Raw genomic sequence first — 21251 nt, 5'->3', positions numbered from 1 at the left:
ACTTTGTCAGGGTGGCTATCATTTAGTTTCTGCTTACTTCACTAACTCTCACACATTCATATTTTTCCAGAGATGTGAGTTTGCAATTTAAGAATTACCCTAAGCTAAAACTTCCGCATAGGATAATACAAATCTTGAAGAGGCATATGTAGGCAAGATAAAGTAATTTTTCATTTTTCTTAGATTTCAAAAATTACTAAATAGAAATTCACCTTGCCAGTTAGAAGTACAGAGAGACCCTAAGCACACAGTGGGGTCATTTCTAACAGATGCAGCCATAGAATTCTAACTTCTGCATAACTTTGGAGCCAATTTTATTTAGCAATTTATTCAAATGTATGTCTAAGTTCAATAAAGTACACCAGCTATTAAATGACTTAATTAACTGGCTAAAAATAATGAAATTTGGCCATTACCTAAGGTAGTGGTGTTAGATGGAAGGGAAAATTGAAAACAAAAAGCACCCACCCTAATAAGAGAGCAAAAGTATTTTTGACTATGTGTTTTGGTAGGCTGCTCTTGGTTTATGGAATACATGAGGTGATTATTCAACACACACACCCACACAAAGTTCTCCAGAATTTTAATTCTAAAAACAGACAACTTTGCAACTTAATTTACTCATGGACTCAAGTTAACAAACAAACAACAACAACAATGAAAGCATGGTAAAGATACCAAGAAAACAAAGTGACAGTTCGGAATAAAATAGGGCATTTATGACTTTTCTAGGTTACCAGATTCAAGTATGAACTTCAAGTTCCATAGCTAAAGGAAACGGAGACCAACTGGCTGGCTGCAACTTTCTACTTTGCCCTTTCTAGTAAAAACCTTTCTGGGTAAATAAAAGCTATGCACATCTCTGCCTGGTTTTGCTCAGGGTAGCCTCTGCGAGGTCTGTCAAGCAGTAGGGAGCCACTCTGAGAATGAGAGGCAGTTCTGCCTCCAATATATCTGTGGGGCTGCTGCCTATGCACATCTGACACTGTCCATGGCTTGTTCCTTATTTTCCAGTTTAGAGGCTTTCTTCAGGGATTCTACCTTAATACAGTTAGTCAGTAAGACATTCCTGGCCAATGCAACACTTAGTGGAGATATTCTATCCCGTTTATTGCTGTTAGAAAAATATGAATATAGACATGCAATGCAAACAAAACAAGTGACCATTTCTTTCAGTAAGAATTGGGAATGGCTTTTTCCTGTTCAGAAACTTAACTGATTTTTTTTTAAAATTTCAAAACTATTTATGGTGAAGAAGACTTTTTCTTGGGCAACACTAAAAAACATACACCAAAGGGGTTATTTTACTACAAATAATGCACTGTTCAATGTCCCATATTAATAGTATATAAAATTGGTACACTATTTGATTCTTTCTTTAAAAACTTGTGGGCAGTGCTTAGGAGTGAATCCAATTCATGGACTTTGTATATGCTAGGCAAATACTCCGTTGCTTGAGTCTCCAACTTGGGTTTTTGAGACAAGGGTCTTGCTGTGTAACTCAGTTTGGCATACAGCTATTTTTATTGTGTATTATTATTCTTAAATAATAAAACATCTTTCTCAACCTAGAGTTCTATTTTCTAGGTGTCTCATCTAGAAAAAAACTTAAATTGAGCCCACAGAGCATTTTTAAAATGCCGTACTATAGCTATTACAGATATTTTTACCATTAACCTTTATGAAGTGGATATTATGGTCGTCATGGATTAACCACTATATCTAATGTGTCCATGAGGTAGTACATGCAATATTATACCAGAGGTAGCTATTTCAACACATGAATGGCAACTACATGGATATTCTTGGCAATCCTATGTATATAATTTTAGGCACACTATTTAGTAGCTAACAGCTTGTCAAATTGGTTTCTATTATAAAAAGGTAAGTTCACGTTTATATTGGCTGTTGCTTAGAATCTTTATCCAGAAGACAATGTAGAGTAAAAACTGAAAGTGGGGTAGGGATTCAATGGTTTGTAACAATGCAAATTTGGGAAGACTATAAGTTAGACAACAGCCTCTGCAATCATAGGAGGAAGAAAAAGAGAGGCATTCTCATGTGTCAGAAACAGCTGTGTTATACACAAAAAGAGTCATTATAAAAGCCAAGGCAAATCAAAGGTAATAGAGAAAAGCCCCTGACTAAACTTGGAATATAAGGACTGGAGACATAGAAGCCATATTGCTAAATAAAGAGTAGAGCTAAACTTAAGAAAATGAAATCTTCTGGAAGAGAAACTCATAGGGCCAAACTCATAGGGCTATTAGAAACACAGGGAGCAACAAAGGAGGTAAAGAATAGAACGTATGCAGAACCGACTGGAGGCAGGAACTTGGAAGGGCAGCTAGATTGTGTAGGAGAACTTTTCTGTAGCTAGGAAAGCTAAACTGTGCACACATCGGCATCCTTCCCTCAGTCATCAGTTCTCTCACCTTACAGTTATGTCACCTTTGTGACTTCATTTCTTCATTTAAATAAAAGGTGGGTGATGACAATTATATTGCCAGATGCAGGTTAAACAGGATGGTGTAGAGACTATCCTTCATGCACACGGGTGAAATTAAACACTCACAAATGCAGACTTCTAACTTCAGCTCCAATATGTAACAACTAACAAGTGACCCCAAGACATGAGTAGGTATCAAGGGCTCTGGAGATCATAACCCTTGGCTACAACAAAGTCTGAGCATACCCAAACGTCTCTGCAGGTGACTGATGTGTCAGTTCACCTATTTCTCAGTTGAATCACAAGGCCTACTTTAAAGTAATTTTAGCTCCATCCCGCAGATGAGAACTGTCTATATGAAAATAAGCAATAAAAGAGTCCAGGGCAATATTTGCAAAGGGGGCAAGGGCTACAGAAGTCAGTCAGAGGACTCTAGAAACACAAAAGGTGAACTTGGAACCGATCTTCTTCATGGCATCACTTTCTGGTGTATTTTGTAATTAAATTTTTGGTTCCATTGTCAATCCCTTGTTACTGTATTATCTGACAGAGGCAACCAAATATGATTCTTGTCCACTTGGGACAATACATATCTAGAAGATGTAGTTTTAATCCACATATCCCAAGAGAAGAATTAGATGTAATTCTGTGTCCACAGCACAAACTCCTTTTTTTTAAGTTTGTTCTTATCGTCATTATTTTAGACATGAAACTTTTTCCTATAGTGGGTTAAGCCCCTCTCTGTGCATTTGCTGGAAATGTGAGGAAAGAGATGAATGTTATCTTGGAAGTTTACATGAGAAGAGAGGAGAATGAAAAGAGAATGAATAAAAGTTTTTGTTAAAGGAGGGGCCAAAAAAGAAAGAATGGCCCCATATCTAAACTGTATTATCATAAACTCAGTGTACAGTTACTGCTGACCCTCCCATAACCTGACTCCACCCATGAAGACCACAGGTCAGGCTGACCAATAGCTTTAAAGAATTGTACAGAACAAAGGGTCACAACATCGTCCATGAAGAATAAAAGGCCACCACTTCCAGCAGCAGCACATATCTGCTTCTGACCCTCCTGTGATCAGCAGCAAGCTCGCAGGCCTGACATCATGGTGAACTTCACTGCTGAGGAAAAGGCTCTGGTCAATGGCCTGTGGAGTAAGGTGAACGTGGAAGATATTGGTGGTGAAGCCCTGGGACGGTAAGATTTGGTTGCCGCTTCATCTGGGAGAAGGGTGAATAGTACCTTGGACAACTAGCCAGGAAAGTCAATAATTCTGAGAATGCCTGACTTTTCCATGTCTCTCACCTATTTTACAGGCTTCTTGTTGTATACCCATGGACTCAGAGGTTCTTTGACAGCTTTGGGAACTTGTCCTCTGCCTCTGCCATAATGGGCAACCCGAGGGTCAAAGCCCATGGCAAAAAGGTGCTGACTTCTCTTGGAGAAGCCATTAAGAACCTAGACAACCTCAAGTCTGCCTTGGCTAAACTCAGCGAACTGCACTGTGACAAGCTACATGTGGATCCTGAGAACTTCAAGGTGAGTTCAGAGCAAGCTCACTACTTTATTTTCAATTTGTCTTGGGGACAAAAATGGAAGCTGGGAATATGAGTGATGGTGATGCCAACACAGATTTCAAAATTCACTGGTCTAGGCAGGATTTTAGTGAATGGCTGTAAGAGGCTTAAATGCATTTACAGGCATTTAGAAAATTTTGTTATGATAGAATTTTGTTGTACTTATCATGGAGAGTAACAGGAAAGAATAACTGATCTGTGCAAGAAGAAATGGAATCTGGAGAGGAAAATAGCTTAACGTCTGTAGATACTAATAATTGACAATGAAGAAAAGATTTAGGGTACAATTTAAGGATGGAATTTCTTTATCAACATTATAAAGATGTGTCAAATTCCAAAGTGAGTATTGCAACAAGTGGAGACTTGTTCCTGCATTGGTGATGGTTTTAAAACTCCACCAAGAGCATTTGTAGCACAGAAATTCTGTATTTACAGATAATAGACAATTGGTGAATGGAAAAAGTAGCAATAAAGGCAAATGAATATAATAGAAAGAGGAGAGAGTGTGAGAAATCAGGCAGAGAAGTGGTGAGTGGCAAGACAATAGCAAAATTGAACCTATTCTTATCAGAGATGACTGAATGTGGAGTTTGATACTGAATGTGTTAGAGTATAGGCTCAAAATATTTTTTCCCTGTATTTTTTTTTTCTGAGCCTGCATTTAAAACACCAATCTGTTTGTTTTGTCTTTCCTCTAACAGCTCCTGGGTAATGTGCTGGTGATCGTTTTGGCCAGTCACTTTGGCAAGGAATTCACGCCCGAGGTGCAGGCTGCCTGGCAGAAGGTGGTGGCTGGGGTGGCCAATGCTCTGTCCCACAAGTATCACTGAGCCCTCTCTCTAGCTGTCCAGCACTTCTGTGTGTCCCCTATGCTCCCTCCATGCACATGAGTACTGGACTGGTCCTTGAGAACACAGGCTGTTTAATAAAGATCATTCATCTCAGTAATCAAAAAGTCACTCTGGTCTTGTCTGCTTTTCACTCTATTGCTAAAGAAAACTGTCTGATGGGTTGGTGGGAGAGGGGAAGCAGAGGAAGTCACCCGGTCTCTCTGAAACTGGAAGTACTCAAGGGAAGAAATTAGATGCTGTGGAAGGCTTCTTCAAACCCAGGAAGAGTCTAAAGCTGGGAAAGAATTCTCAAAGAGAAGAAAGAGTTCAGTTAGTGGAGAAGGAATTGTGTTTGGAATATATAAAAACTTACTGTGGTGTCATGTGATATCTCATGGCAGGTTGTGAAATACCCCATTTCCATTAAGAAAAAGTTTGGGAGAGCCGAGAGCTAAGATAGAATTATTATTTTAAATTATTTAATGCATATCCTCTTCTTTTTAAAAGTATTTATTGGATAACCAATTGGTATGCTTTTCCCTGAGGAAGATTATTTCTCCAGCTCTCGGCATCCTTTAGTTGCCTGTAATTCTTTGTATGTGGTTAAAGTTTTATGGGTTTTCCCTCATCCATGTTACTGGGTCTCACAATAAACTCCTTGATCCTCTGGCTCTTGCAATCTTTTGTACCTCTTCTGCAGTGTCCCTTTAGCCTTAGGTGTGGGAGTGCTTTGTAAATGTACTCACAGAGACTGGGTTCCACAACTCCGCATTTTGATGTGTGCTGGGTCTGTAGTGGTCTCCATCCATTGCAAAGAGAAGTTTTCTGCATGAGGGGTGAAGAATACACTTACATATACATATGTGCATGCAATGACAATGAATGTCAAAAGAAGCCATACATTTGAAAGAGAGGAGGAGGGTAGATACAAGGGTTGGACAGAGGAGAGGAAAGAAAGATAAGTTGTAACTAACCATAATTTCAAATATGTTTTAAAAACTATTATTTTAAGTTTTATAAGTCTGTGTGTATGTCTGTATTTGTGTTTGTGTAAGTGTAAGGAGGTGCTCCTGGAAGCCAGAACTATTGTTTTCCAGTAGAACTGGAGTTCAGGTGGCAATTTGGCGATTTGGGTAGATCTGGATATATTACTACCAGCTCACAAATGTCTTACGTTAAAGATAATGTAGTTGGTTTTCTCTCAGACTGTACATTCTGTACTGATACACCAAAAAATCTTTCCACCGCTATATGGGAAGAGCAAAGAATTCTTAAAACTATTAGTAGAAAGTCACTACTTAGACAACAATGAGGACACTACGAGAGACATACACAGATCTAATCTTCATAGAAGTAGAAAAAGACAAGATCTCCTGGGTAAATAGGGAGCATGGTGACCTCGGGGAAGGGTTGAAGGGGAGGAGAGAGGCAGGGAGGGGAGCAGAGAAAAATGTAGAGCTCAATAAAAATCAATAAAAAAGAAAAAATAAATAATAAAAAAAGAAAGAAAGAAAGTCACCAAGAAGGAGGGAGTTCCTAACGAGCAGTTCTGTCCCAGCTGTGGCACTGCACGTGCACTGTTATTGGATGGAAATATCCCTAGTGCTTCAGTTATTTTATGAATACACAAAAGTGTAGATAGAGCCTGGTTGAAGCACCTGAAAGGACAGTCATTCAGCCTTCTAGGACTCAACCTGACAAGGGCACTGACCCCACTTCCTGCATCACCAGGCAGCTGCACATTTCCAAAGGGAAACAGTGTGCTCCTAGGGCTTAAACGCTATCATCTGCACACAGCAGATTGCTCTGTTTTACAGTATGGTAGAGGCAAATGTAGAGGCCACATTCCTACTCAGAAATGAAAATGTATCAGGAACTGATTTCCTGAGGCTGTGGGGAAATAGGGAGATCATGACCTAAATCTCTAGAAAATGCACCCAACAGTTTGCACAGCACTTCCTTGTATTGCATGGATTCTGAGTAAGGGGCATATTTCTGCCATTCAGGTCCTGATTCCCATGCCAAAAAAGAGCCTCATACTCTCTAGGGCTGCCCTGTGTTTGGCTCTGCTTCAGCTTTAATCTACTGACCTGCAAGGCTCCAGACAAAAAGGAAAGAGTGTGAAAGATACCCTTGCAAATCTCCTGTTGGGAGGAGAGGGGACCAAAGAAAAGGAAAGAAGTGAAGAGAGAGAGTAAATGCTATGAAAAGCAGCAGGAGGGTCTCCCCCATGAGGGAAGGGGCCTGCTTGACACTATCTCACTGGGAATGCTATCTAAACCTGACTCCTCTGGACCGCACCCCTGTCTTGCCCAGCCTCTCTTGACCAATGGCCTCAGAGTCCTGGGGAGGGGTAAGGGGGGCAAGGTCCAGAGTGAAGAATAAAAGGCCAGGCCTCCAGCCACTTGAGCACACTGGCTTCCACACACCTGAGATCAACTCCCAGCTTCTCGACCTGACACCATGGTTCACTTCACAACTGAAGAGAAGGCCGCTATCACAAGCATATGGGAAAAAGTGGATGTGGAAAAAGCTGGAGGAGAAACCCTGGGAAGGTAGGATGGGAGCCCAGGGCAGGGGAGGAATGGCGGAGGCAGGGCGTGGGAGGGATGGTGCATGGTAGAACTAGCCAGGCTTCCACTAGCAGATGGTGACACATTGTGACTTTCTAACTGCTACTGCCCTGTGTCTCAGGCTCCTGATTGTGTACCCATGGACTCAGAGATTCTTTGACAAGTTTGGAAACCTTTCTTCTGCCCAAGCTGTCATGGGTAACCCCAGAATCAGAGCCCATGGCAAGAAAGTGCTGACATCCCTAGGCATGGCGGTTAAGAACATGGACAACCTCAAGGAGGCCTTTGCTCATCTGAGTGAGCTGCACTGTGACAAGCTTCACGTGGACCCTGAGAACTTCAAGGTCAGTTCAGAACATGCTCATGTGCTCACTTTAAATATGACATGGGGAAAAGAATGAAAGTTAAGAGCGTGATTGGTACCTGCTGCTTTTGTTTGTTTCCAGGAATCTATTCCTCACATTGGGTTTTCTTCCTCAGCCTTAATACAAGGGGAGGAGCTTAGTCCTATCTCAACTTGATATACTCCTTTCTGAACAGAAACAGGAGTGGACAGAGAGTAGGGGACAGAATGGGAGGACAGTAGGAAGGGAAAACTGTGGTCAGAATATAAAATAAATGAACAAATTTAATTAATAATAAAAAGGAGAGTGGTTATAAATGACACAGATTTCAAAATATGTGGGTCTAGATCTAGTGTTAGTGAATTGCTAGAAACTTCTATGAATTCGCAAATATTTAGAAAAGTTTTTTAGACAGACTTGTATTATCTCACTGTGTAATTCAGTATTGTCTCAGTATGTAACTTAGTTGACAAAATGCTTTCACAAGGTACATGAAGTGTTCAATGTCATGTCTACTAAAGGACAAAAAGGAATAGACTTTTGAAGTTGGTTACAAATTCCTCTCTCCTTTTTAAAAAGGAAATCAGCATATATGTGGAAGTAGGAATAACATTTAAAATTGACATTTTGCTTTAGAGAAGGAGAAATACATTATTTATGTGGATTCTAAATGACTGACACTTCAGGAATGATATGAGAAAAAAACTACACAGATTTTTCTTATCAGTGTGATGGAGTTTCTAAAAATCATTACAGTCCTAATGAGTAATATCAGAAGGAGTGAATGCTCTGTCATTATGGCAGACTTAAACTCAATTGTGTTTCTGCACTGAAATCCTGTGCTTATTGAAGCCAGGCCATTTGTGACTAAGAAAAGGAACAAGAGACATAAAAATGGAAGATTGTAGAAACAGAAGGAAGCAGGCCAAAAGAGGTTCAATGGGAGCAAGAAGGGCATTTGAACAGTGCAATTGAACCAACCTCCTCTTTAGAGTGAATGGATAGTTGAGGATTGGAGTCCTCAAGGAAAGTATCTTAAACGTACTAATTTTTTCCATGTAAATCTTTTCTCTGTCTTTTTTTTTCTCATTTTTGTGTTTCCTCTCACAGCTCCTGGGAAACACACTGGTGATTGTTCTTTCTTCTTACTTTGGCAAAGAATTCACGGCCGAGGTGCAGGCTGCCTGGCAGAAGTTGGTGGCAGGAGTGGCCAATGCTCTAGCCCACAAGTACCACTGAGCCCCCTTTCCTGATGACCAGCACTCCGTGTACCTCTCAGCCCCATCCTACATAAGACCACTGTGCTGGAATTTAAAACCAGAGTTCTGTTTAATAAAGTCCATTCTCTTCAGTAACACAAGAGTCACATTTCTCATTGTATGTTTCTTACTTTTGTGTTAAAGAACGAAGGTTGAAGGGCTCATACTAGGGGAGTGGCACAACAGGACACCCAAGTTTCTCTGAAAACTGTATCGGGACTCAGGGGAGGAAGGTAGATGTTAGGAGATTTTTCTAAGGTGTCAGGGAGGATGAAGAGTTGAGAAAAATTGTCATGTGGGAAAGCAAGGGTTAATCTGCTGGAGAAGGCATTGTACTGCAGTTGCAATAACCTAGTGTGACAAATGTCAGGAACAGCTTATGATATGTCTTGTTTAATTAAGACAAAGCTTTACACAGATCTAATGCCTAAGCTGAGATAATCAATGTACTCAGATTCTTATTTTAAGAAACAATTTACTTTATTTTTAATCACGTGTCTGTGTCTGTTTGTGTTTGTGCATGTGAGTTCAAGATTCTACAGGGGCCAGACTGGAACTGGTCAGGTCCCACTGGAACTGGAGTTACAGAGGGTTGTGCGCCGCCTGCCATTGGTGCCGAGAACTGAACTCAGTTCCTCCGAGAGCATTATTTACTCTTAAACACTGGGTCATCATCTCTCCATCTCTAAGTGTACATTTTCTAGCCAATGCTTTATCAGGTGTTCTCTGGGTCTGATTGCAGGAAAAAGGACATCAGTGAACATTTAAGAAAACGTTTCAGTGAAATGACAATAGCAGGCTTATGTTTTGAAGGAGGTCATTGTCTCAGTCAAGAGGCAAAGTTGTGAGACAAAATTCGCTGCAATTCCCTGTCAGACTGTAGCAAGCGATGAGATGGTGAGAGAAAAAGAATATAAGTGGAACCCTTTCAGGGGATGATGGCGATTTCATACATGGGAAGTCTATATGGATGCTAAATCGTTCTGTAATCTAAAGCCTGTAAACTAGATGTTAATAATTTGTATAAAACTATAGGGTATTGAAGAGGTAAAATCTTGCCAAAATTAGACAATAGGGACCTTGATTGCAAAAATCTACTTTAATAGGTAGGAAGCAATGAGCCCACCTGGTGAGGCCTGCTTATCATCCCCCTACTTGAAAGTCCAAGCAAAGTAGCACAGTTTATCAGACTGCCTGAGCCAGAGTCAGTTCAAGGCTCACTGAAAACTTAGTGAGTTGCTGTCTCAGAATGAATAATAAATCCTGTTCTGAGGATGTTGCTCAGTGTGGAGCACTGGCCTAACATGTGGAATGTCAGAGATTCAATTCCCAGTACCACTAAACTAAAAACACTGAATGAATTGATTAGTAACCAATAAACAGTCTCAGGAAAACTGACTGAAGAAAGGGGCTATTGAGAAAATATCCTCCTTATGAATCCAAAGTTGGTCTAAATCCTCAGGAACTGGATGTCACAGTGTTATAAAAGTTTAAACTAAGCAGGTGAAGCAAGGTATGCAACCAGCAGCAATGATCGAAGGTGGGAGAGACAGGCATGGCGTCAGATATACTGGAATGTATGAGTAAGAAACAGAGACAATGGAATCACAAACCTTGAGTGGGTGTAACTATATAAGGCATGCCGTGAGACACACAGGTGGGAAAATCACACCTGAGAGAGTTTAAAGTTGCTCAAAGTCATTCATGTCCTAAGTCAATCTCATGTGAAGGTTTGGGAATCTTTAAATGGTAGAAGTCAGAGGACAGCAACTGCTCTTGACTCCATAGATATGGAGAATGACTGAAGAAGACTCGATATGACTGGGGATGATAGTTTAAGTAGTCTTTGTCTACTTTAAAGATAAGAGAAGAATGATTCTTTAGTTTAATGTTATCAACAACACTGATCTTTCTGGTCCTCCTAGCTTTTCAATATGGCACTAAAAGAAAAAAAATCAGACTTTGTTCAAGGCACTGAAATTAGTTATCACTGGGCCTGTCAATAGATGAGACAATGCCCTCTTTTATCAATTTCTTTTTCTTCTTGCTGTCATTAGTGATTTGGCTCTAGATGTCAGCAGACAAAGGATGCTAGTTCTGTGTTGTAGAAAGAAGAGACATTTACCACCCACTTGAGAGCTAGCAATGCCTAGCACCACTACAATGTGAAAAAGTAAGATAACTGAGAAATAATTATTAATATATTTACTCACATATCAACCCACATATACAGATCAGGATAATACAAAATTTTGGTTTGTTTGTTTTGCTCCTGGAAACATGGGTCACAATCTATAGCCTGAGGCTGTGGGGAAATAGGGAGATCATGACCTAAATCTCTAGAAAATGCACCCAACAGTTTGCACAGCACTTCCTTGTATTGCATGGATTCTGAGTAAGGGGCATATTTCTGCCATTCAGGTCCTGATTCCCATGCCAAAAAAGAGCCTCATACTCTCTAGGGCTGCCCTGTGTTTGGCTCTGCTTCAGCTTTAATCTACTGACCTGCAAGGCTCCAGACAAAAAGGAAAGAGTGTGAAAGATACCCTTGCAAATCTCCTGTTGGGAGGAGAGGGGACCAAAGAAAAGGAAAGAAGTGAAGAGAGAGAGAGTAAATGCTATGAAAAGCAGCAGGAGGGTCTCCCCCATGAGGGAAGGGGCCTGCTTGACACTATCTCACTGGGAATGCTATCTAAACCTGACTCCTCTGGACCGCACCCCTGTCTTGCCCAGCCTCTCTTGACCAATGGCCTCAGAGTCCTGGGGAGGGGTAAGGGGGGCAAGGTCCAGAGTGAAGAATAAAAGGCCAGGCCTCCAGCCACTTGAGCACACTGGCTTCCACACACCTGAGATCAACTCCCAGCTTCTCGACCTGACACCATGGTTCACTTCACAACTGAAGAGAAGGCCGCTATCACAAGCATATGGGAAAAAGTGGATGTGGAAAAAGCTGGAGGAGAAACCCTGGGAAGGTAGGATGGGAGCCCAGGGCAGGGGAGGAATGGCGGAGGCAGGGCGTGGGAGGGATGGTGCATGGTAGAACTAGCCAGGCTTCCACTAGCAGATGGTGACACATTGTGACTTTCTAACTGCTACTGCCCTGTGTCTCAGGCTCCTGATTGTGTACCCATGGACTCAGAGATTCTTTGACAAGTTTGGAAACCTTTCTTCTGCCCAAGCTGTCATGGGTAACCCCAGAATCAGAGCCCATGGCAAGAAAGTGCTGACATCCCTAGGCATGGCGGTTAAGAACATGGACAACCTCAAGGAGGCCTTTGCTCATCTGAGTGAGCTGCACTGTGACAAGCTTCACGTGGACCCTGAGAACTTCAAGGTCAGTTCAGAACATGCTCATGTGCTCATTAATAACTATGCTAGAGACATTACTGGGAATTGATACCATGATCGGTAATGCCTTCACAGATTCTAATCTACATGGCTCCAAAACTAGTGTCAGTAAATAAGTAGTATAAGTCTAAATTAATATTTAGCTGTGCAAATATCTTGGAAGAGAAAGATTTTGGTGCTGTATAGACTGTACTCACAGCATGTCTGAGGCCTTGTGTTGGATCTCTAGCATTGGGAAACGAAGAGTGTGTTTTTAGAAATTTGTAGATTTATTCAATTAAAAACAGAATTTGAACTGGATATCTTGTTGTTAGGAAGAGAAAATATCTTATTTATTTGGTGCCTAATAATCAGTACTTTAGGGAAGGATATGAATGAATTCCAAAAAAAACCTGGTCTTGCTCATCTTTTGACAAACCTCTAAGTATTTTACATTCCCACTCAACATCGGCATAATTGGAGGCTTCTTCTTAATTGGTTGGACACTTAACTCCATTAAGCATCTTGTTGCCCTGCAATTTTATGTTCATTTAGATTAGTCCATTGGTGAATGAGACAGGAGGCGAGGAATACAGGAGGTAAAAAGGGCGGAATGAGATCCAGCTGGTTGAGTGGTGTGGGGAAAGAAGAAGAGTCATGCAATGTAGTTGCCAAGTTTGTCACAGGTGAAGGGATAAGTAGTGGGAGACAGAGATCCTCTCGGGATATAATTTTTATGTGCCATCACTTTGAACCTCTACCTATGACTCCTATATGCCATTTTTTTTTTGTTACAGCTCCTGGGTAACATGTTGGTGATTGTCCTTTCTGGTTATTTTGCCAAGGAATTTACCCCTGAGGTGCACGCTGCCTGGCAGAAGCTGGTGATTGGTGTGGCCAATGCTCTAGCCCACAAGTACCATTAATCTCCCATTTCTGTAGCCCAGTAATCCTGTGTGCCTGTCATGCTCTCTTCGAGCACATGAGGACTGGACTAGGCCTTAAGAGCACAGACTGTTTAATAAAGTTGATTCTCAATGATCTAATATTGTTTTTTTTTAAACTTTTATGTTGAAAGAAGATCTGGCTGGGCTTATGGGTGGGGAGGGAAGGATACTGTGGAAAAGTGGTGAGGCTCGAGGAGGATGAAGAGATGACAAAAATTCTCCCGGAAGAGAAGAAAGGGTTCGTTCAGTATATGGTAGGGTACAAAACATTTGCTGTACAAGGTAAAGACAAGAGTAACAAGTGGTTAGGGGGAAAGAAGGCTAGTGAGACATGCTAAAATTTTTCTTAAGTTTTGCGATATGTGTATGAGAGTTTTGCCTGCATATTTGCATGTGTACTACATGTATGCAGACCAAGAGAGGGTCATATCCCCTGCACTGGAGGTACAGCTGGTTATGAGCTGCCATGTGGGTGCTGGGAATTGAAGTTGGGTCTTTTGGAAGAGCAGCAAATGCTTTCATATCTGAGTCCTCTCTCTAAACCCCAAACAAGCTGTAGATTTTAAAGAGAAATCTTTATGTATCTAAAATACAAGCTAGAGGTATTATATTTAATTCATTGTGCATTTTTGAAGAGCTGGCTTATACCTTGTGAGACTGAGATATTAAAGTAAGTAGGGAGCAGAGTGATATGTGGGATCTTGTTTGAAAAAGTTGAAGGAGTTGCTGTAGCTGGACTTTCCTTTAGTCACATGTGAGGGTCACTTCACTGGCACAATGAAGAATAACAGCTAAGGCATTCGTGTTCTGGATTGTATAACGGGATGTAACAAGTCCTGAAGTGAGATTAAACATACCAGAGAAATAGTGAATTTAGGGATCATTTGAGAACAAGAAAGATTTCATATAAATGAAGACTACACAATTATAAGAAGGCCCACATTCTCTAACTACTGAAGGATACCTTGGTATCTTCATTAATGACTATTCAACATAGAGGGCTATTGAAAAGACTAAAAGTTACAGGTTCATGAGTATACAATTATAACAAATACAACTATGTAACAGGAGATGGTAAATCCAACACTTATGAGCTAGTCTGAGACTTCCCAGGACCATTTAGCAATGTCAAACCAGACTACGGAAATTACTAGAATCTTGTGGCACAATGAAAATGAAAAGAGAGGGTAAAGATGTAGAAAACTGTACCATGTACTGTGCTTGCTGGTGGGCACAAAACTCCCAGGTTCAATCGATAGCTATACATAGAGTTTCAAACAATGGAGTAAAATTTCAGTAACTATAACTCTCCTTAGATAACTGAATTGAGTTAGTAATCTTTTGTATATGTATAGTGAATTCATCATTGCAGACACTGGGAACATAGAAAGTGAAGTGAGGCTCCCAGCCTGGGAAGGACTGCCAAAGGTAGAATGAGGCAGACCTGGTGCCAGATTTACCAGGAAGAATGGGTAGGAAATGGAGGGAGGCTATCTGGCGTCACTCCACCCAGTGTACATAGCTAGAAGAAGCCATGAAGTTGCCTGGGACTCTCATGTCACTGAATTTGCTTGAGAGAGTTCAGGTTGCTCAGGACACTTTATTTCCTAGTCTTGAGTCAGTTTCAAACATCAGTGCTTGACATTGGACCAAACTCCAGGAACCTTGCTGTAAAAGGGGAGAAGTGGTTGTCGGAGCCAAGGTTATGGTTAAGGAGGGTCAGCGTTAGGATGGGGGAACCCACAGAGACAGCTGACACGACTTCTTGGGATTATATGGACTCTGAACCAACAGTAAGGGAGCTTGCATGGAACTGATCTAGGCCCTCTGAATGTGTGTGACAGTCGTGTAGCTAGGTCTGTTTCTAAGGCTCCTAGCAGTGAGATCAGGACCTGTCCTTAGCACTTAGCTGGCTTTTGGGAACCTATTCTCTTTGCTGAATTACCTCGCCTAGCCTTTATGCTGGGGGAGGAGCTTGCCTACCTCAACTTGATGTGCCATGCTATGTTCCAGCCCATGGGAGGCCTGCCCCTTTCTGAATGGAGAAGCAGGAGGAGAGGATGGGGATAAATGCGAGGGAGGCTGAGGAGCTAGAAGAGAGGAGGGAGGGGAAACTGTGAGAGGTATGTAAAATAAATGAAAAAGGTTAATAAAATAAAATTAAAAAACAAAACCAAAAACATTAGTGCTTGAATGTACAAATGCTGAGAGCTATAATGACAAATTGGGACAAAAATAATTCCAGTTCTCATTTCTTGAACTCTTTGCATTGGTCAATATTTGACTTTCCTCTTTGTCTCCACCACAAGGACGGAGACCAATAATTCTTAGATACTGAGACTAGGGCATATCTGAACTCCATAAAATTTTAAGAGCAGTCTCATCAGAATACATGTGGGATCTCACTGAATTCAAAATGATGTCACCAAGCTCGTAAGAGCCATATCCATTTCCAGTATCTTATTTCTTTTTCTTGACTGCTCTCTTGATTCCGGCTGGTCACTTCATAAAGTGAAGGACTGACGCTGCAGCGACGGCAGAAGACAGGCTCTCTGCCTGCAGAAAGGCCAATCTATATATCTAGGCCTTTCCAGTCAGAAGTCCAAACAATACCATTTTAAAATTGTTTCTGATTTACTTATGTATAGATCAGGATTGTTAAGTCTGGAATGTAGCCCCAGCCCCTGGCATCCATCCCAGTCCCCTGGCCTGGGAGTTGCATTAGTCTTTACTCCAAATACCACCATGCCAGGGTATTTAATCCCACAGGGTATTTAAGTGGGCTCCCAGAAAAGAAACACGTGGTTCTGGGTTTGCATGTGCTCCCTGCTTTCCTGTCTCTCCACCATGCACTCGGCCACCCAAGAGCACCGTATTTAATAAACAATGGACATTTTAATTTGGTTTGATCTGACCTAATTTGATTTCCTTGCACTGGCAGGGCTGCTAATTTTAATTTTTTTCTTAAAAAGGATAACAAATGATTTTTAACAAATGAAGGTAAATTGTGGTTCTTTAGCAATTTTTACCAATGAAAATACAAAAAAGGAAGATACCAAAAAAGACTGAAAATAATTCACTGACATAAATTTATTATTATTACTTCTTTAAGAATATGTCTGTATAAGTGTACAGGTGTAAGTCTGTGCAATCATGTTGGTATGACTCTGTGTTAAAGAATACAAGGGACAAATGCATTTTTAAAATTTTCTCTCTCTCTCTCCCTCTCTCTCTCTCTCTTTCTCTCTCTCTCTCTTTTCTTTCATGTAGTACTCCTCCCAGTTTCCCTCCCTCTCTCCCTGATCCACTCCTCTGTTTCCGCTTATAAAAGAGCAGGCCTCCCAGATATATCAACCAAACAAGTTAGTGGCTATGCAGCCTAGGCTGCTGAGCCAGTAAGTCTCAGGAATCCCACTTTCTGCCTCTGGGAACATCTGAACCATCACCACACTTGATGGTTTTAATTTTAATCAGGATACAGGGAATCAAATTCAAGTCCATATACTTGCATTAAAAAGTCTATCTGCTGTTATTGATGATATTGTTATTATATTTACTTTTTTGAGACAAGGTCTCATGTAGAACAGGTGACTTTAACTCAGTCTGCAACCTAGGATACTCTTAACTGATAATCCTGTACTTCTCTCTGTAAGGCATGTAATGCATGATAGCTTCCGAGGCCAGCATCTTGATATGTTTCTAGAGACAAATTCTAAGAGAAGTCAAGCAGAGTTAGTTTCTTGGAAAGAACTGAAAAAACAGAACTGAAAGAAAAATAATGCCACCTACTCAGACTTACACCGCCTATACACCGTGCTATGCATATGAATACAATTGTCTCAGTGTTGAGTATTATGAATCAGGTCAATTTGCACTTTTACAAGTGAATAAAGCAGCATTAGCACAACTAACTCATTCAGGCTCACAGAGAGTAGAACTGAACTGAGTTTAGTTATTGAGTTTATTTTATGCTGATTAAAATTCAAATGTTAAATAGTTCAGGATAGCCACGTGGTAAATAGGCAAGCATTTACACTTGAGTCTGTGTATTTACATGACAGCCAGTATTTCTTTACTTCTCTGTGCACACCTTTCTCGTGTGCATCTCTCCCCCCAGTGTTTTGTCATCAAAATCCAGAGCATCTGCTCTGACACCAAATGTAACTTAAATATCCCCCCATCAAAGTTTGCATTTCCTTAATTGAAATCAATTCTGAGTTAAAACAAACAGTGGCTCTTTGAACTCTATTTTATCTCACATTTTTTTATGCTCCCTAAAGCTTCACTGTCAACACATTAACTTTGTAGTTATCAAACTACTTTGTGGATACGTCATTATTGCACAAACTCTTCAGAGTTATTTACCCAACCCTCATCTTCAGCCTGCTTTCCAGCTCTGCCCTCACACCTCCACACAGGTGAAAGTGTCTATCATTGGATTCCTCCACACAGGTGGAAGTGTCTACCTGACTCCTCAACACAGGTGGAAATGTCTATCAGCGGACTCCTCCACACAGGTGGAAGTGTCTGTCAGACTCCTCCACACAGGTGGAAGTGTCTACCTGACTCCTCCACACATGTGGAAGTGTTTATCATTGGACTCCTCCACACAGGTGTCTTCCAGGTTGCTGTTGGCTAATACTGTGGAAACACAGCTGAGTGGGATGAGGTTGGGACATAAACAGAGGGAGAACAAGGTTTCTGAGTCACGAAGCACAGGATTTAGAACCCTCAGATGGTGTGAACTGGGGAAGAAAGGAGACTTTTTCATTTGTAAACCCGTGAACTTTGATGTCTTAGGGTCTGTGTTCTGGGCTGGGCATAGACGGTAGAGCAGGACCAGCTGGGCCTGAACTTACTGCTCACCAGTTTACTTGCTAGCAGCAGCCCTACACCATGGCGCACTGACTGACAATGGGAAGTCAGCCGTTAGTGGCCTGTGGGACCAGGTGGACAAGGAGAAAGTTGATGAGTCACAGGAGAAGCTCGTATCAAACAGTACAAGAAGGACAAATGGAAGGTGGGTGGGTGAAGAGAGAGCAGAATATCTGGCAAGACTGATTCTCTCTATCCTTTGGGCTGCTTTCATCTCTTTAGGCTATTGATTCTCTTCCCTGGGCGTCTATCTGAAGATTCTTTGAACACATTGGAGACATTTCCTCCCGTGCTGCCATTGAGGGTAACCCCAAGGTGAAGCCTCCTGGCAAGAAGGTGCTAGAATCCTTCAGTGAAGCCATCAAACATGGGGACAATCTGAACAACAGGTTTTCCATCCTGAGTGAGCTGCAGTCACAAGCTACATGTGGATCCTCACAACTTCAGGGTGCGTGGGCCGGACATTCCGTTGTCTCCTCTTCACACTCTTGTTCACTTTGTTGTGTACTTCCCTCCACATTTCCCTCTACTTTTCTGTATTGCACCATTTGAGGCCTTTCAATCTTTTGCCAACTTTCCTTCACAAGTCTGTATTTGCCTCCCTTTTAAACAAATATATCTTTTTACCTCCTTCCTCCCTCCATTCATTCTCAAATCTCTTTTGTAGACCCACTTCTTAAATTATGCATATTGTCTCTCATCTGCTATGTCTAAAATCTGAAAAGACTTTGAGAAACTCCTTAGAGAAAGGGACACAGTAGCTCTAGAACCCATGTGTCATTCTTACAATGAATAACTAGAACTTAATTAACTTAGGTGTAGTAAATGCAGAGTAAAGAAAAGCGAGTATTTGAGGATGGGAGGCCTGAAAATAATATTAGAGATAGGGCAGCAGCAGTTGCTAAAACAGAGCTGACCACCAAACTTATCAGTCAATAAAGTAGTTAATATAAACATATATGAAAACACAAATACATAGACATATTTACTTTCTTTTTAATTTTAGAAGGAATTACCTAGAAATCTATGGTGTTGGTGCCATTCCTCAGAGGACTAGCTTGATTTCTCCATTAACTGTGTGTATGTGTTTGTGTGTTCTTCCCCAGAACTCTTGGGCAACATAGTCCTACATTTTGGCAAGGAAATAATCCCAGCAGTACAGGCTGTTTTCCAGATGACAGTGGCTCACAGGTACCATTGAGGTCTTGGCCTATTTCCTCAAGATCACTGGAAGACTATTAGAAAAAAATCTTCTACACACGGGGAGACATGCCCGCCTTTAAGGTAGCTTCTGCATAATAAAAAATTAGCTAAATTTAATTTCCTTTATCTGCTGTTGTTGTTTGTTTGTTTGTTTTTCTCTAGGAATGGAAAATGTCTCAAAGGGCCATTAAGTAGGAAACTTTTGTGTATTATACAAAGCTGAAAGGAAATAATTGAATCTCCTTTCTTTGGGCTTTAGTGAAGACTAACTATTAAACCAGTATAAACAAGCCCAGTTGTTATCAGACAGCTGTCATCCAGTGACTGGTAGAAACAGATGAAGGGATACACAGCCAAGCACTGGGCCAATTTGGGGAATCCTGATGAGGAGAGGGAGGGGGTGTCAAGAAAAACACAAGGGAACCCACAGACAGCTAACCTGGGCTAATAGGAGTTCACAGACTCTGGACCAACAGCTCAGGAACCTTCATGGGACTAACCGAGGCCCTCTACACACGTGTGACAGTTGTATAGTTTAATCTATTTGTGGGACTCCTAGTGGTGGGAGCAGGACCTGTTCCTAAGGCTTTGGCTGGCTTCCAGGATCCTATTCCTCATACTGGGTTGCCTTGCCCCATCTTAATACAAGGGGAGGAGTTTAGTCCCACCTCAACTTGATAAACCATGCTTTGTTGTGCCCATGAGAGGCCTGTCCCTTTCTGAACAGAAACAGAGAAAGAAAGAGTGGGTTGGGGGATGGGGCAGGAGGTGGGATGAGAAACTGCAATTGGAATGTAAAATAAATGAACAAATTTAATTAATAATAAAGATAAAAATGTACTAGTCTATATAATACAAAAAAGTTATATATTACATAAAATAATAAATATGCATATATAATTGTTACCTAAACTCCAGAAAACTGTAGAAGAACCCAGCCTTTTCTACATGACCAAGAAGTGAGGTAGTGAGTTTTATTTGCCCATACCCACTGAGGGGTTGGGAAAGGTAAAACGAGAGGAGAAACCAATCCATCAGTGAAGGAGGAATTACTAGAAGAAGGGAGCAATGAAAATGATGTTAATCTTCTTGGAGCAGCAATATTTGCCTACTAACTTAATGGGAGAAAGGCAGTTGTATTTCTGTCACATTGTGACTCCTAGGAGTTTGCCTGTGTTCCAGTAGTTGGGAGTAGTAGCATCCATGGTTCTGTGAGCAGTACTGGCTGAACTCAGTGGGGAGAGAGAGAGAGAGAGAGAGAGAGAGAGACAGAGAGAGAGAGAGAGAGAGAGAGAGGGAGGGAGGGAGGGAGGGAGGGGAGGGGGAGGGGGGGGGGGGGGGGGGGAGAGAGAGAGAGAGAGAGAGAGAGAGAGAGAATGTAAAGTTAAGAAGGAGATCAGGCAGGGGGTCTGAAAAGGGTTAGAGAAGCAGGTATAATCTAAATGCACTGTATAAACATATGGAATTCTAAAGAATATTTTAAAATTTGAAAAATATCTGAATTATAATGTATGCATATTAGAGCTAAAAGCATGAGCCATTACTACTGAATAGTTGTTGCTGGTGATGAACAGGTGGAAAAGAGTTGTTTCTAGACAGTGGTACACCTAGATAAAGTCTAGAAACACTACAAATAGGAAAGTGGTTCCCTGCTCTCAGTTTAGACAGGGAACAAAGATCAGAAGGTCTGGATAAGGAGAGAGATCATGAGAAAGAAAGTCAGAACTGTGAGGGATGCGTTCACCCACTGAGACGGCAGGACAGAACTAATGGGAGATCACCAAGTCCAGTTGGAATGGGACTGATGGAACATCTGAGCAAATCGGACTCTCTGAAAGTGGCTGATGGTGGAGGCTGATCGAGAAGC

At 41.3% G+C, this 21251-nt stretch overlaps 3 protein-coding genes across 3 annotated transcripts; all 3 read left to right on the top strand.

The window, feature by feature from the left end:
* The first annotated feature begins 3554 nt into the window (after positions 1 to 3554).
* On the top strand, positions 3555 to 4856 carry LOC119810562 (hemoglobin subunit epsilon-Y2). Its single transcript, XM_038324094.1, has 3 exons — positions 3555 to 3646; positions 3766 to 3988; positions 4728 to 4856. The coding sequence occupies exons 1-3, from the start codon at positions 3555 to 3557 to the stop codon at positions 4854 to 4856; spliced, it is 444 nt and encodes a 147-aa protein (XP_038180022.1).
* Positions 4857 to 7303: 2447 nt separating this feature from the next.
* On the top strand, positions 7304 to 9012 carry LOC119810554 (hemoglobin subunit beta-H0). The gene is made up of 3 exons (XM_038324081.1): positions 7304 to 7411; positions 7551 to 7773; positions 8884 to 9012. The coding sequence occupies exons 1-3, from the start codon at positions 7320 to 7322 to the stop codon at positions 9010 to 9012; spliced, it is 444 nt and encodes a 147-aa protein (XP_038180009.1). The 5' UTR covers positions 7304 to 7319.
* Positions 9013 to 11896: 2884 nt separating this feature from the next.
* Positions 11897 to 13285, top strand: LOC119810544 (hemoglobin subunit beta-H1). Its single transcript, XM_038324068.1, has 3 exons — positions 11897 to 12004; positions 12144 to 12366; positions 13157 to 13285. The coding sequence occupies exons 1-3, from the start codon at positions 11913 to 11915 to the stop codon at positions 13283 to 13285; spliced, it is 444 nt and encodes a 147-aa protein (XP_038179996.1). The 5' UTR covers positions 11897 to 11912.
* The last annotated feature ends 7966 nt before the right edge of the window (positions 13286 to 21251 follow it).

The sequence above is a fragment of the Arvicola amphibius genome, chromosome 1, assembly GCF_903992535.2.
Source record: "Arvicola amphibius chromosome 1, mArvAmp1.2, whole genome shotgun sequence".
Classification (NCBI taxonomy): Eukaryota; Metazoa; Chordata; class Mammalia; order Rodentia; family Cricetidae; genus Arvicola; species Arvicola amphibius.
This window is presented reverse-complemented; position numbering and strand designations above follow the sequence as displayed.